The sequence below is a fragment of the Ambystoma mexicanum genome, chromosome 12 (genome assembly GCF_040938575.1).
Source record: "Ambystoma mexicanum isolate Mex_15411 chromosome 12, UKY_AmexF1_1, whole genome shotgun sequence".
Lineage (NCBI taxonomy): Eukaryota > Metazoa > Chordata > Amphibia > Caudata > Ambystomatidae > Ambystoma > Ambystoma mexicanum.
In genome coordinates, this window is record NC_090936.1 from 734,804,227 (window position 1) to 734,817,599 (window position 13,373).

General features: G+C 47.3%; 1 protein-coding gene across 1 annotated transcript in view; it reads left to right on the forward strand.

The window, feature by feature from the left end:
- Positions 1-4,839: 4,839 nt before the first annotated feature.
- Positions 4,840-13,373, forward strand: part of CERK (ceramide kinase) — a 679,079-nt gene continuing 670,545 nt past the window's right edge. The window contains 1 exon segment of the mRNA XM_069629241.1: positions 4,840-5,171. Within this exon segment, the coding sequence (XP_069485342.1) occupies positions 5,045-5,171 (127 nt within the window). The 5' untranslated portion in view covers positions 4,840-5,044.

The following is a 13,373-nucleotide window of genomic DNA, read 5'->3' on the forward strand; positions in this document are numbered from 1 at the left end:
ACTCCCTGTTTTTTGTACTTGTCATTAAACAGACTCCCTTTGCCAAACCATTGAGTTGTCCTTATTGATTGGTGTTGGAGTAATAAATCTGCACCCCCATCCATCTCAAGGGTGCAGCTATCTCGTCTTAAAGTACTTCTGAGCAAACCTTGGTTCTATGGGCCAGCCGGGGGTCTCTTGAGTACATCCTTTAGAACAAAATTATCAACTACCAGTCCCCCAGAAACATCTGATCAGGCTCAGCTTTCCTCCTGGCTATTCCACCACACCACTCCACCAGAGATGGCGGCTCAGATTTCTCTATCCTAGCGCCTACCATTTGGAACACTCTTCCTCTGCACATCCACCGCACCGAAAGCTACCTCTCTTCCTTTACCGCATTATCGTGAAAGCCTCCTAAAAAAATTCAAATCCCAAGTATATGAACAGCCTCCCCACACAGTGCCTGCTGCTTTCGTGGCGTCACCAACCTTCAAACACCTGACGGTACCGATTGTTTTTTGCGGCGGCCCAGAGAGCACACACTATCATACACCTATCATGACCCTGCTTCCCTTTAAGCGCCACTAACTGAATCACAGCACTCATATATGTAATGTCACAGGATTGAAAAGTGACTGCAGCAGGCCCATACGGAAAACAGGCAAATCGCAACAAAAGTGGTAGAAGTACAGTGGTGTGATAGAACCACTGCCACGACCATCGCAATCGTACAGATTGGGATGCACTGCTGGGAATTCATGGGATGTTGAGCCGCCATTGCCATATCCCGAACCCACAGGCCTAGGCGGGGTTCTCTCTGCAACAACACAGGGGGGCGATCAACAACCAGCTCAGCACTGCTCTAGAAGGAATTGGGAGGGGGGTAGTCAGGTAATTTGCAAATATGAACTGTAGGATGGACAGCCCGTGGTAAAGGTACCTCCTTAAAATGATCAGTAAGTGTTCGATATCTGGCCAGAATCACCACCTGATCCCCCTAGAATAATCTGGAAGCACCACCCATGCACCCACTGTGGCAGATAGTTGGAGCCTAGACTGTTGCTGCTGCTAACCATTTTTATCACAGCTGCAAGAACCGAAAGAAGAAATCAAGTACCTGAGCGGGCTCTTTAATAAAAAAGGGCCCTTGGCAAGGTATGTATAATACACCACTCCACTGGCCGCAGTCATGGCTATCCACCCTCATCAGTATACAGCAAGGACTATGAAAAATTCTGTCATGCTGTTCACATAATTCTCTTACACCAGACTAAGTTCAATACATCTGACAGCAGAATGCAGCACAGACATATGACAAATTTGGGCACGCTGAACACACAATGAGTGTCTAGCACTGACGCCAGCCCTACTCCTCTCAGCACCCATCCACATGGCTGATCCGCATGGGTTGCCTTCCCTACCGGAGCTTGGACAACCCTGCTAAGCCTTTTTGGCCAAATGCACACACGCATGCTAATCGTACTCCATGAACTCCAACACTCTGGACTTCGGTCCTCTAAGGGTGTTCCCACTAACTGCACATTGAGACTATAATAATGGTAAATGGCCCTATACAAATGACAAGTACAATACAATTTGTTTTTGCCAGGCGCCATAGATGAAACCTGAATTGCCTTTGTGATATCTTTATCTAAATCCCCTAAAAGGAATGTCAGGGGTAATACTGTGTGTCCTTATAGAGTCATAGGCTGGGCATCTAAGGAAATAATTAGGCAAGTCTTTTACTCCTGCTGCACTCATTTTGCACATTTTGCATATTGGGCTTGTTGAAACATTCAATTTTTTAACGGTGTAGGCCAGGGGCAGAACATCTGCTTGTGCAAGGGTAAAGAGGCGTCTGACTTGCGGATTTACAAGTCTCAACAAGAATGACTTATGTGCTTTGCCCGCCAAGAAAAATCCACCCAACCCACATGGGCTAAGCCTGCCAACTCTGCCTCATCAGCCCTCCTTGTTCGATTATTTTGTGCTTCTTTAAGTTTGGACAACAAGAGTGTATCGGAATCAAGAGCCTGATACAAAGGGACCTGAATGTAATTTAGACCAAGGTCTGAAGCTCCTCTGTCAGCTGCTTTCTACAAGGAGAGAAGTAAAGTTGGGAGAAGTGTTCCCGCCAGGCCAAATCCACCAACTCCCTTGTCTGCGTCGGTTCCCTTTTTACAGCATATCTAGCCAGGGAGTCTGCGACCCATCTCTGTTGTTTCCGAAAGCCTATATCTGCATGGGTACAACGTCCTTTCATCGACACCCGTTTCAACGAAGTGTGTTTTTATGAAAGGTTTTTGCTGAAAAAAAAGTCTACATTTTTGGGGAGAGTAGGAAAGGAGATATAAAGGTTTGGGGGGGTCAGGAGTATAAAACAATAGCTAGAGGACGGGGATTTGAGGGATAAACACCCAAAAATAATGTTAAAAAAAGTCACCGAGTTTCTTCGTCAAAAACCCGGAAAAACACCCGTCGTAAAAACTGGTGTCAATGAAATGACACAACCGTCTGCATGTAAAGCAGCAGACGAAAGCTTTTTGGCAGATGTAAAAGCTGTTTCCAGAAAAGTCGTTCAAAAATACCTCCTTTGGGTGCTAATTTAAGCAGGCCTCACAGTTCTGCCCCATAGGCTATTGTGCCTTGCAGCTTCCCTTGATAGAATGTCTCTATTTGTGCTGAAAATCTATCCCTGTGCTTGAAGCAAAATTGATAATTGCTGTGCCTTCTATTGCTCCTTTTCTGGCTGGATATTTGGGGTGATCACCATTCCCAAATACGTGAAGCTTTCCACTACCTCAATAGACTCACCACCCAACGTACAACATGGCTTTGTTTTCCTTTTAGCAGGGTTATTAATAACCATCACTTTAGATTTGGATTTGTTCAGTCTTAGGTGGTTCAGGGCAAAATAGTCTGATACTGCCTGTAGTTGGGCTCTCAAAGTATTCCGAGGCCTAGGAAAGAGGAACGAGTCATCTGCGTAAAGTAACATGGCTAAGGCCAACGCCGTCGCACTGATTCTCGGAATATCTTTTGATGCTTTTCCAACAAACTTGGGCATATCATATCACCCTTCTTTATACCTCTCACCGTCTGAATTTTCCTGGTCAGTTTGCCACAAGGGCCAAACCTGACTTGTACTGAAGTTCTTGAATATAGCGCCTTCATGAAATTGACCAAATGTCTGTCCATTCCCATACCAGCCCGCAGCCCCTCCTTCACCACCAGGATAAAGGGTGAGGAGAAATCTATGAAGGCAGCATATAAGGACTCCTGCGATGAAATACTTACAGCTAGTAAAGCATTAAGCTTCTGTCAGTGGAGGTTGCTTACTTGTACATAAATGGGCCAGTGCATCTAAAGATATGAAGGCAGCATATAAGGACTCCTGGGGTGAAATACTTACAGCTAGTAAAGCATTAAGCTTCTGTCAGTGGCGGTTGCTTACTTGTACATAAATGGGCCAGTGCATGTAAAGATATGAAGGCAGCATATAAGGACTCCTGGGGTGAAATACTTACAGCTAGTAAAGCATTAAGCTTCTGTCAGTGGAGGTTGCTTACTTGTACATAAATGGGCCAGTGCATGTAAAGATATGAAGGCAGCATATAAGGACTCCTGGGGTGAAATACTTACAGCTAGTAAAGCATTAAGCTTCTGTCAGTGGAGGTTGCTTACTTGTACATAAATGGGCCAGTGCATCTAAAGATATTCATTACGCCATTTTTATCTACTTCTCCCCCAGAAGAGCTCCTTCCCTGGCCCATCTCCTACAGGATCCTCTGCACCCTAATTGTAGCCCCCTGGGTGCACTTCCCTATGTATAGTGCTCTGCCCCTTCCCAGTTAATTTTGCACTTCATGAATCCCGTACATACATACATGCATTCATTCAGATCAGCAGGCCTAGATGACGACTGTTTCTGGCACCAACTCTGCCAAAGCTTGAATCCCATCCAGGCAGTATTTCTTTATGTCCCCTTGTTCTGGGCAATACTTTCTTACATAAAGTTAACCTTGAGACCCGTCTGTAATGCCAGACTTTTTGGAAAGTAGCAGACCAATGTTTGGAAATGCTACTTGCAGGAGGCAGTGTTAGAGAAGTAGGGAGTAACCAGAGCTTCAGCTAACTTTTAGGAGTGAAAGTCTTTCAATGGAATGCCTAAAAACTTGAAAGCCATTAGCTTTTGTGTAAACCAAAGCACTTGGATGCTTGAACTTTTGGGAGCAAGTGAAGTGACACAAAACAGAACATGCAAGTCAATCGGTGTTTACGAAGGCAGGCAGAAGACACACTATCAACCGAATTAGAAGTCACAATGTGTCCACAATGAAAGCGGTATTTGGGTTTTACGAAGTGACTGGATTCGTGGCTGACTTCTTACAAAATAACAATAAATAAATAATGAACTGCCGTCCCGGCTCTTCCGTTTGTAAGTTTGGCGGCAAACGTCCGAAAAGGGCTACATGAAGCAAAATCTGTTTAACGGAATTTATGCAACCCAGAATAAATTGCTAATTCCAAATATAGGCAAGGGTGAGTGAGCCAGAATATCTTTTGTGCAGTTTCAGTGAGGTGTAGCGTACATTTATATTGACGACTTTTCAGTGACATCAGATTAGATGTCAATTTAAGAAATTTCTAGAGACCAGTTTCGGGTTACCGGCATCGCACTGCAGGAACTAGAATATTGATAAAGAAGACTCTGCCCGCCCTGTCTGTCCAGACAGTGCCCACGCCGCGAATGCCCGCTCAGTCACAACTATTCTTAATGCTTTGCTCTGACCCTGAACCCGCTGAGCTCCGGCAAGATGCCCGCCTCCCTTCGTGACGTCCCGGGCGCTGTGCACCTCCCTTCTCCTAAACTGCTGCCTGCTGACGCGAGAGTGGGCGGTCCGTCCTCCTCCCCCGGACAATGGATGGCCCGACCGCTAGGAACCTCTGACTCCTCGCGGAGGGCATCGCTGCTGCCCTGGCGCTACGGCGGTAGACAGCTTGCCCGGCCCGGGGAAAAGAACATCAGGCTCACGTAACAGCCACCGGGACACCGAGCGGTATGGAGGCCGAGATGCAGCCGCTGAGCTCCACGCTGCTCGGGAAGAACCGCTGCTATGAAGTCACCTTGGACCCGGGAGGAGAGCAGCTCTCTTGGCGGGACCTGCAGCCCGGGAGAAGCAGAACCGGTGAGTCGCCGAGCCGCACGCATTCTCTCTAACCTATCACATAGCCTTTGCACCCGGGCTTTGTGTCTCTGCCTGTCTTCTCACCTGCCACAATCTGAGTGACACTGTGCACCGAACCCTGGGTGACACTGTACACCATGGCTCACAGGGCACACCAGACTGTGCTCTTCCTTGGCTGGCTGTAACCCAGCCTGCTGCCTCTCTCTGTTCCGCGGTTGGTGTGCCCCAGCCATGGTGCACTGTGGGCCCTTAGGTATGCTAAATTATGTGCCACAAAGTCTGCACCCAAGACTGTGCCCTAAATTATGTATGCCCCTTTCTATGTGCCCCTGACTGGCTGTGCGCCCCAGACTGGTTGCACTCCTTTGTGGCCCAGGCTGATTCCCAGCCTGCTTGTTCCCCTGTGCAGCCTAGACCGGTTGCTTCCGAGGATGAGTGCCTTACACTTGCTGTTCCCAGTTTGACCCAGGCTGAATGCTCCAGTCTTTTAGTGTGGGCCAGACTGACTGCTTTTTTGGATGTCTAGCCCAGACTGGTTGCTCCCTAAACTTTGCACCAGCAACTTCTCACCCTTTGGTGCCTTGAACTGTAGCTTCCTGGCTGTCACAGACTGCACCCACAGTGTGCGCATCTACGTGTTACCATGGCTGCAAAGCCCTGTGGGCATCACTCTGTGGCTCATTAGGTGCCCTAGACTGTACTTTTCTTTGGGTGGCACCCACTGTCCCTTTCCTTGGGTGTCTCCGCATGCACAAGTCCGTTGAGCCTTTGTCTGCTTCCCAATTGGCCTGCCACAGACCTGGTGGACTGTGCATCCCTCTGTTCTCCAAACTCTGTGCCCAAGGTTGCCTTCCACAGTGTTCTCATTGTTGCTAGCCTTAGAAAGTGCTGTTTGGTTACGTCTGTGTAGCCCTGTGTGCCCTTTCCAACTTCACACCCCTGTGTCTAGCTGGGTGCTACCATGGCTGACTTGATTTAATGTGAACCGGTCTGCACATATTCTGCTGTTCCCCACACATGCTGAAATGTGTACCTCAAACTATGTACACCAGGCTGAATTCAGAGATCCCTAGGCCCTGTGCCCCAGACTGACTGACTGTGTTCTAAGCTGCTGTCCCAGACTGGTGGTGCCTGCTGTGCGTGCTCCAGAGTGCTTGAGACTGTGTGCCTTCTCGGATCACCTCACTGTTCGCCTCCTTGGACGATCAAAAGACTATGTACCCCCACACTGCGTGCCTTCACCTGTGCATTCCATTCCAGACTATGCCCCTGAAGTTGCGGGACAGACTACACCCCGGACTGTGCCGCTCAGGTTTCCTAACATTTACTCCTTGGATTCAGCTTGCTGGAGAATGACGTGGGAGTGGGTATGTTCGCAAACTCCAACACTGTTAAGGGGCCTGGTGGTCTGGCTCTGGTGGTGGAGGGCCTTGCTGGGCAGGCCTACTGTGCAGCACTGGCACATGCTGAAATGAGACCCAGAAGGCAAGAGCCATGGTGGTAAAAGACTGCCTAGCGGGAAGCCGCTCAGGCCTTTATTGGCCTGATGACATGTCCCCCACATGTCGCATCACACGTGACTTTTGCCCGAGCCCGGAGGGGCTTAAGTCACAACATCCCATGCCAGGGGTATACATAAAATGATGATACATGAATGACAATGCAATAAATTACATGCATCAGAGGTGGCTGGTGTTCAGTCAGCCCGTAAGGCTCATTAGCCAGGTACAGCGTTTACATTTTGACATGGGGTTTGACGCGCACAAGACAGACTCCCACACACATGGGAATACATGTTAGAAATGCAACAACATCTTACTGTGTCTACTTTAAGCAGCTTGCTAACATGCTGGCTCCCAGCATAAAACGCCTATTATAACTGAGTCCTCTTTAAGTAGTTAGGGTAATGCAGCTTTAACACTTGCACACGCCATTGCCCCATAATGCCCTTGGGGATAGTGGCCCAATGCGACAATGACACACAAGGACAACTTTATTTGTTAATTGTCATTGAGGGTTTTGGCAGGAAAAGCCGCAACAAGGGCCATATCTGCTGTGCGGTGCAGTCCTTGTGTGATCTTGTCTAGTTAATCACCCGGGGAGGGTCATTGATGTGAACGTTGTGACGGCTCCCCCTCGAGCGAGCACCTTTCTTATTGAGGCGGCATTCGTTGTCTCGCAAGGCTCCCCCAGGCCAGATGGCCACTCGGTGCTGCAAGCTGTCTTTAGCATGACAGTGGTGATGGCAGAGGCCACCCTCCCTCCCAGGTGGCATCGGTCCACACCTCTCGACCGGGAGACTTTCATTTTCCAATGCGGCAGCATATGTTTGAGAGCCCCAGCGAGCGGCTGCAAGCCCCATGTAAGGAGGAGCTACCCAGCCACACAAGCACTTTCCCCTGGGAAAGCTGCGGGCCGGTGTGGGCAACATGGGACTGTGGTTGGCAGGCTCCTCTGTTGCAGGGTCTTCTGCGCTCCTGGGGCAGTGTTCCTGTTCCTCACACTGGGGATGCCGCATTTCTTAATTTCTCCCCTGAGCAGGATCGTCCGTTGCGGTTTGTGGGGGAAGACCTGCAGGCAGCATGTGAGGGCCGCGCCATGCAGGTCTCCCAATTACCAGGGACTTATGTGAAGCCCATCTATGCCGGGTGCCACCTGGCGGTGTGCTGATGGCGCTCCTCGCGTGCGTCATGAAGGGGAGACCAGCGGATCCTTGCTAGGTGCTGTGGGGAGGCCACAGCCCTCGTTGCGGCCACCATCTTGGTCCTACATGCTGTGCTCACCCCAACTTCCTCAACGCTAGTGGCAAGCTCTGAGCCACCATCTTGACCTTTTTGTGCCCTGTGCGCCACAGCTTCCTTAACGCTGTTGGCCCACTTCCCCATCACCAGTTGCGTGGCAGGGACCAGCTGTCTCTCGTTGTGACCACCATCTTGGCCTTTTTTGCCCTTTGTGCCACAGCTTCATCCACACCGTTGGGCTGCTTTGCCATGCCTTCCCCAGTCTAAAAAAAAAAGAAACCAAGGAAAACTAAAGAAGGGAGGGAGAGAAGGAGAAAAAAGAATAAGAGGAGAGAATGAGGCAATATATTAAATCAGTATAGACCGGCTGGTTGACTTTATATCTCGCTCATCAATCCTGCAGGGCGTCGGGAGAACCATCTCGGCCTACTTGCAACACTGCCTACTTCATGTTTCCTGAGTTCCCTTTCTTTGTGTCCTCCCCATGAGTTGAGTGAGAAGTCTTCCAAACTTTCTCTTGAGTTGTGTCTCCTGAAGTGGAGCATTTCCTGTGATTGTTTTTCTCTGGGTCCCACCAGTCACTCGGAACCCTTTGATGTGCTCATTCTGTCAAATGTGTTGTCAGGTTTATGGGCGTTCCAATTTTCTAATTCTGTGATCTTGTGTGTTGCTTCTGATTAGCATACATCTTCATCTAGATGCTTTGATCTTCCACCTTGAAGGTCCCCTGATCGGGGTGATTTGGTAGAAGGCTTTTTGATGCAAGGTTTCTGCCCCAGCATGAGGTCTAGAATGCATGTTCCCATCATGCTGTGTGGAGATGTTCTATAATCTTTCAATATGGCGCACAGAACTTGATTGAGAGATACTCTGTCATGGTTTATTGAGAGGCCACACTCGACACAGGGAGTTCCTTCCCTCCCCAATCTAGGTGTCGCACAATAAACTGTTTAATGTTGGTTATTTATTCAGCCCTATCTCAGCCTCTTCTCATGCCCCTTGGATCCTTCCCCCTGAGCTACCAATGAGCCAAGAACCAGGACAGTGTTCAGGAAATATATATTTAGAAGTAATAGAAATCACACTAAATTACACACGCCACCTTCTTTGTGGCTCACAATTAACTTCTTGTTGCACAAATAAGTCGCACAAATTAATTTGGGGGGGAAACACATCACAATACTTTTATTTCAATTCAAGAAATAATTAGCGCTGGTCAGTGAACCAAATCCATTACAAGTATAGTGCTGTGCAAATTTTGATTTTCCTGCGTGCTTAAAAGGCTAGCAGTAAATAAACACAGGGTGACTTGGCAGTGGGTTTTTCAGACCCTCGCCCCTCTACTTTATATCTGTGTTGGGGAAGGCTGACAAAAAATTGAGATGATTTAAGAATTTTGGATTTCAGACTCCTCTCCACTTAACGGCCTGTGTTTTGGGAAGCTGGATGGTAACAATTGGGATTTTCTTTTAGTTTAGGGACAAAGACAACCCTCTTCCTAAAGAAATTGGGGTCAAAAGGACAAATGGGATCACCCAATTAAATGAGTTTATAGTTTTCAGTGCACACTTGGAATGAGCTTTGTTAATTTTGAATTGTAACAAAAATGACCCTGTGGTGTTTTGCCAAGGGGCATTAATTACATTAATATTTCTAGTTAATTAGGCTAAGGATCACAGTTTTGCCCCCCTTCACCTCCTGCCCACTATAAAGGGAAAGGATTTAAGGCAAGCAGCCCCCACCTTTGGTGTCCCAGGGCTCAGTTCTACTTGCGTAGAAAGCCTCTGCTTAAAGTTAAGGAAATGCAGCTGCATTTCAGGACCCTTTTGGAGGATAGGGCAGGGGTCTGGATACTTCACTCTCAAGGATGGTTTCCAGCTCTTTACCATAGAATCCAGTCAACTTTTAGGCTTCCCCAGCAAGAGAGAACAGCAATAGACTGCTTCACCCAGCGCCATCTCTGCAAAATCTCCTTTTGGTGTTTCCTTGTGGCAGTCAGATTGTCAGTTTTAGCAGCTCTGTTCACAATGGTAAATTTAGGAGCTCTCTCTTTTCCTCATAGTGCATCCACTTGACACCATCAAGTTTGTAATCTTGGGCAACTCTCTGCAAGAGTTCTCGCACCCAGAATTAGACAGTTATCCTCTCTTGCCAACTCTAGCTCCTCTCTAAGTATTATATAATTTTCCGATTCAGATAATCATGGGGAACGGCCGCCTGGTCCGCACAATGTAGCACGAGCGTTTGGCAATTTTTAGCCATTTTTACAAAAAGCACAATGGTTAGGAACATGCAATATTCTCCACATTCCTAATTTTACCCTTCACCAGTTTGCCAACTCTAAAATTCGGGACATTTTCAGATCAGCCAAAAACCCATTTTAGCTGGCCATTACGGTTCCCTAAATCTCATATGGATGATTTTTATTTCAATAAAATCGCCTGGAAATTATCTAAAAAGAGTGAAACATACATGTAATCAGTGTGACTTGTGGTTTTTGGGAAAATGCAACAATTGTGACAGTCCATTTAAACAAAGGGAATCTTCATATGAGCATCTTTTCCTGCAGTCCATTTGTCTCTCTCGGCCAGCCTGTGACCATAGTTTTTATAAGTCTCTTTGTTGTTTGAAGTTGGTTGTTTGAAGTTGGTGGCTGTCAGTCGTAAAACCTGGGGCCTTGGCAACACAGAGATTCCCCCTGCCTACATTCCTGTCGTGCACAAGTTAAAACATTTGCCTGCTCAGAACTGCCTTCAGAGACCGCAGGTCTATGGAAACTTGGTTTTTGACACCCTACAGACCACATTTTATTTCAGTTGTAAACAGTTGAGGCAAGCCAGGCTCTGACTGGTGGTGACCTTTGTGAATTTTGCCCAGAGACCCACAAGCCAAAAGGGTCTTTCTCTGGTCTACAAGAAATATACATGTGACCCATGGAAACAAAGTTTTTCTTTTTACTTGTGTTTCGCTCACCTGGTTTCCATAGGGGCGCAGAACGAAGCTGGACTGCGGCGGTCTCCACCAGTGTGACTCGTAGCGAAGTGATGAGTGACTGCACCTGCCCGTTTAGTTTCGTCTGTCTGGCACGAAAGAAGATTTGCCTAAAATGGTGAAAGTGATAAATTAACTAGCCGTAAGGAGAAGGGTCAACTTCCACCTCCGCAACCTCCCAATGTCCCTTCACTGTATCTCACCTTAACGTTATGAAGGATGGGCTCTCCATCCTGCGACTGTGTGCAGGGGTGCGTCGAGATTCAGGGATCCAGTTAACTGCACTGATCATGTAGCCTTATGGCAGGTTACAGACAACAATGACTGTGAGGTAAGTCGTTATGCCAATCCTACATAGCATGAAATGCTTTAGAGTTCTGGTTGTCTTAAAGTTCACTCCTGTACCTTTCTTTGCAGATTCCCCTTTTGAGGTACTCCCGAAGAAAGGCGACTCCCCTCCGGATAAGATGAGGTAATGCCAAGGTAAGTTTCAATGCTTGCACGATTCAAAAATGTCTAACAAGTGATTTTGTTCTTTCGTGCTATTAATCCACTGTCTCCTTTATTTCTGCAGGTGCAGCGCCGCTGGAGCAAAGATGTAATGGGGACTCGCGGCAAGTGAATACTGCTTCTGGTGAGTATTATGCTACGCGAGATTGAATGTCCTTTAGTGAAGCGCAGCTCACCTGTTGTGTTCTTTCCTTGTTCTGCAGATGCGGCGGCACCGGGACGGCGATCGCGTGAGAATGCCTTGTTGGATCGCATGGACGTACAGCGCTTAGGTGAGTACACGCTGCGCTATGCTAATTGTCTTTAAGCTGGTTCTTACGTAGCACGGTTAACTGATGTTCCTTTGTCTGCAGATGCTGAGACTCCCGAGTGATGGTGATGAAGTATCAGGTAAAGCTCTTGTTCTAATCTGTGATCTCTCCTTCCGTTGCAGGTGCAGATCACGATGACCAGGACGGGCATGGCTGAAAACAGGACTGGAGCTGCAGGCACGTTGAGCGTTACGATGCAGGAGTGCAGAATAACGCGAAGCGTGTTCTGTTCTTCGGGCGTGGTTTAAATAGCTTCCCAGAAGTAGTTTCCAGGTAAAGTAGTCCCTGCACCACACCTTATCAAATGGTCCCCCCCCAGATAAAGTAGTCCCTTCAACCAACCTCATGGGCTGTGCATGGTTCTGTTACTTGATAACCTGTCTTGCCTAAAAAGGTAGTATGAGCCTGGCGCCAACGGTGCCAGGACTGAGTCCTGGAAGCCCTCAGGCGATCCTTTGGGACCTTAAAGGTCCCCATGGGTGCCAGTACTCTGGGCCGTCTGGTCTGCTCCTGATGTCTGGGAGCAGGCACCATGACATGTTGCTGGTATTTTGCATGTGAAGCATAATCTACATTACATCTTATCAACGCACACCAAGTCTCTTTCCGGACATCTTTATGTTGGCAGGGGAAATGTGTTCTCAAGTCTTGCTTCAACTTAGAAACACACATGCAAAGCCGTTTTGGTGTCAGTGTTTAAAAATCCTGTTTTACATGTGAAAGGGACCTTTTGAATTTCTTCTGCCTTTTTGTGAATTAAAATGCTGCTTTTTCCTTTTTGTACTGACAGGTAGGCTTTTTTCTCCTGGGCCTTCAGTTCCGTAGGTTTGGGGCCTTTTGATTACACTGCATGTGTTGGCTTCAGTGTGTTGAATGGCAGGGATAAAAAAAATCAACTTGCAATTTACTAGCCAGGCTTACAAAGTTGCTTACCCGCTCAGTTCTCCACATGCACATGGCAGTATCATGTCTGTCTTGTCAAGTTTCACTCATTAGTGGCAAGTGAACATTTGAGGTCTTTTGTACAGTTTTTCTAACATGCTGTTGGTTTGGGGTCAGAGCAGGGTAATCCTTTGTTAATCAAGTTGAAGTAGGCAGAGTTGTAGATTTTGGTCTATTAGAGTGATTGCAACGCCCCATGCTGCAAACAACATCTAATCTAGAATGATAGCAGCTTTTGCGCATGTAGATGGATCACTCGTACTGGAGGAAAATAGCAAAACTCATCCTTGAGAACTAGCATGTGTTTGATGTCTTGCTAATGTGTAAACATTAGCTCTTTTTCATCTCCCACTAGATTAATGAAGAGGCGTCAGTTGTTTTTATCCTAATAGTCTTGCTACTGACACTCCATAAAATTGTGATTGTTCTCATTAGGGATTGTTCTCATTAGGGACGCAGCACCGGCAACTCAGACATGTTAAAATGAGGGGTACATAAGAGCACAATGGCCCAACCACTTTATTTTCATTGTCCGACATGATGATTGCACACTTTTCAGGTAAGTGTTGTATTAATGATTGATGACTCTCAGTTAATCTTGATCACCAAAGATCCGGCTGTGGTAATGCTTGTGTTTACTGAAGGAATGAAACATTGTCCCGGTGGCACTTGCTCAGCACTTGTCTGAGTATGGATACTCGCAGCAC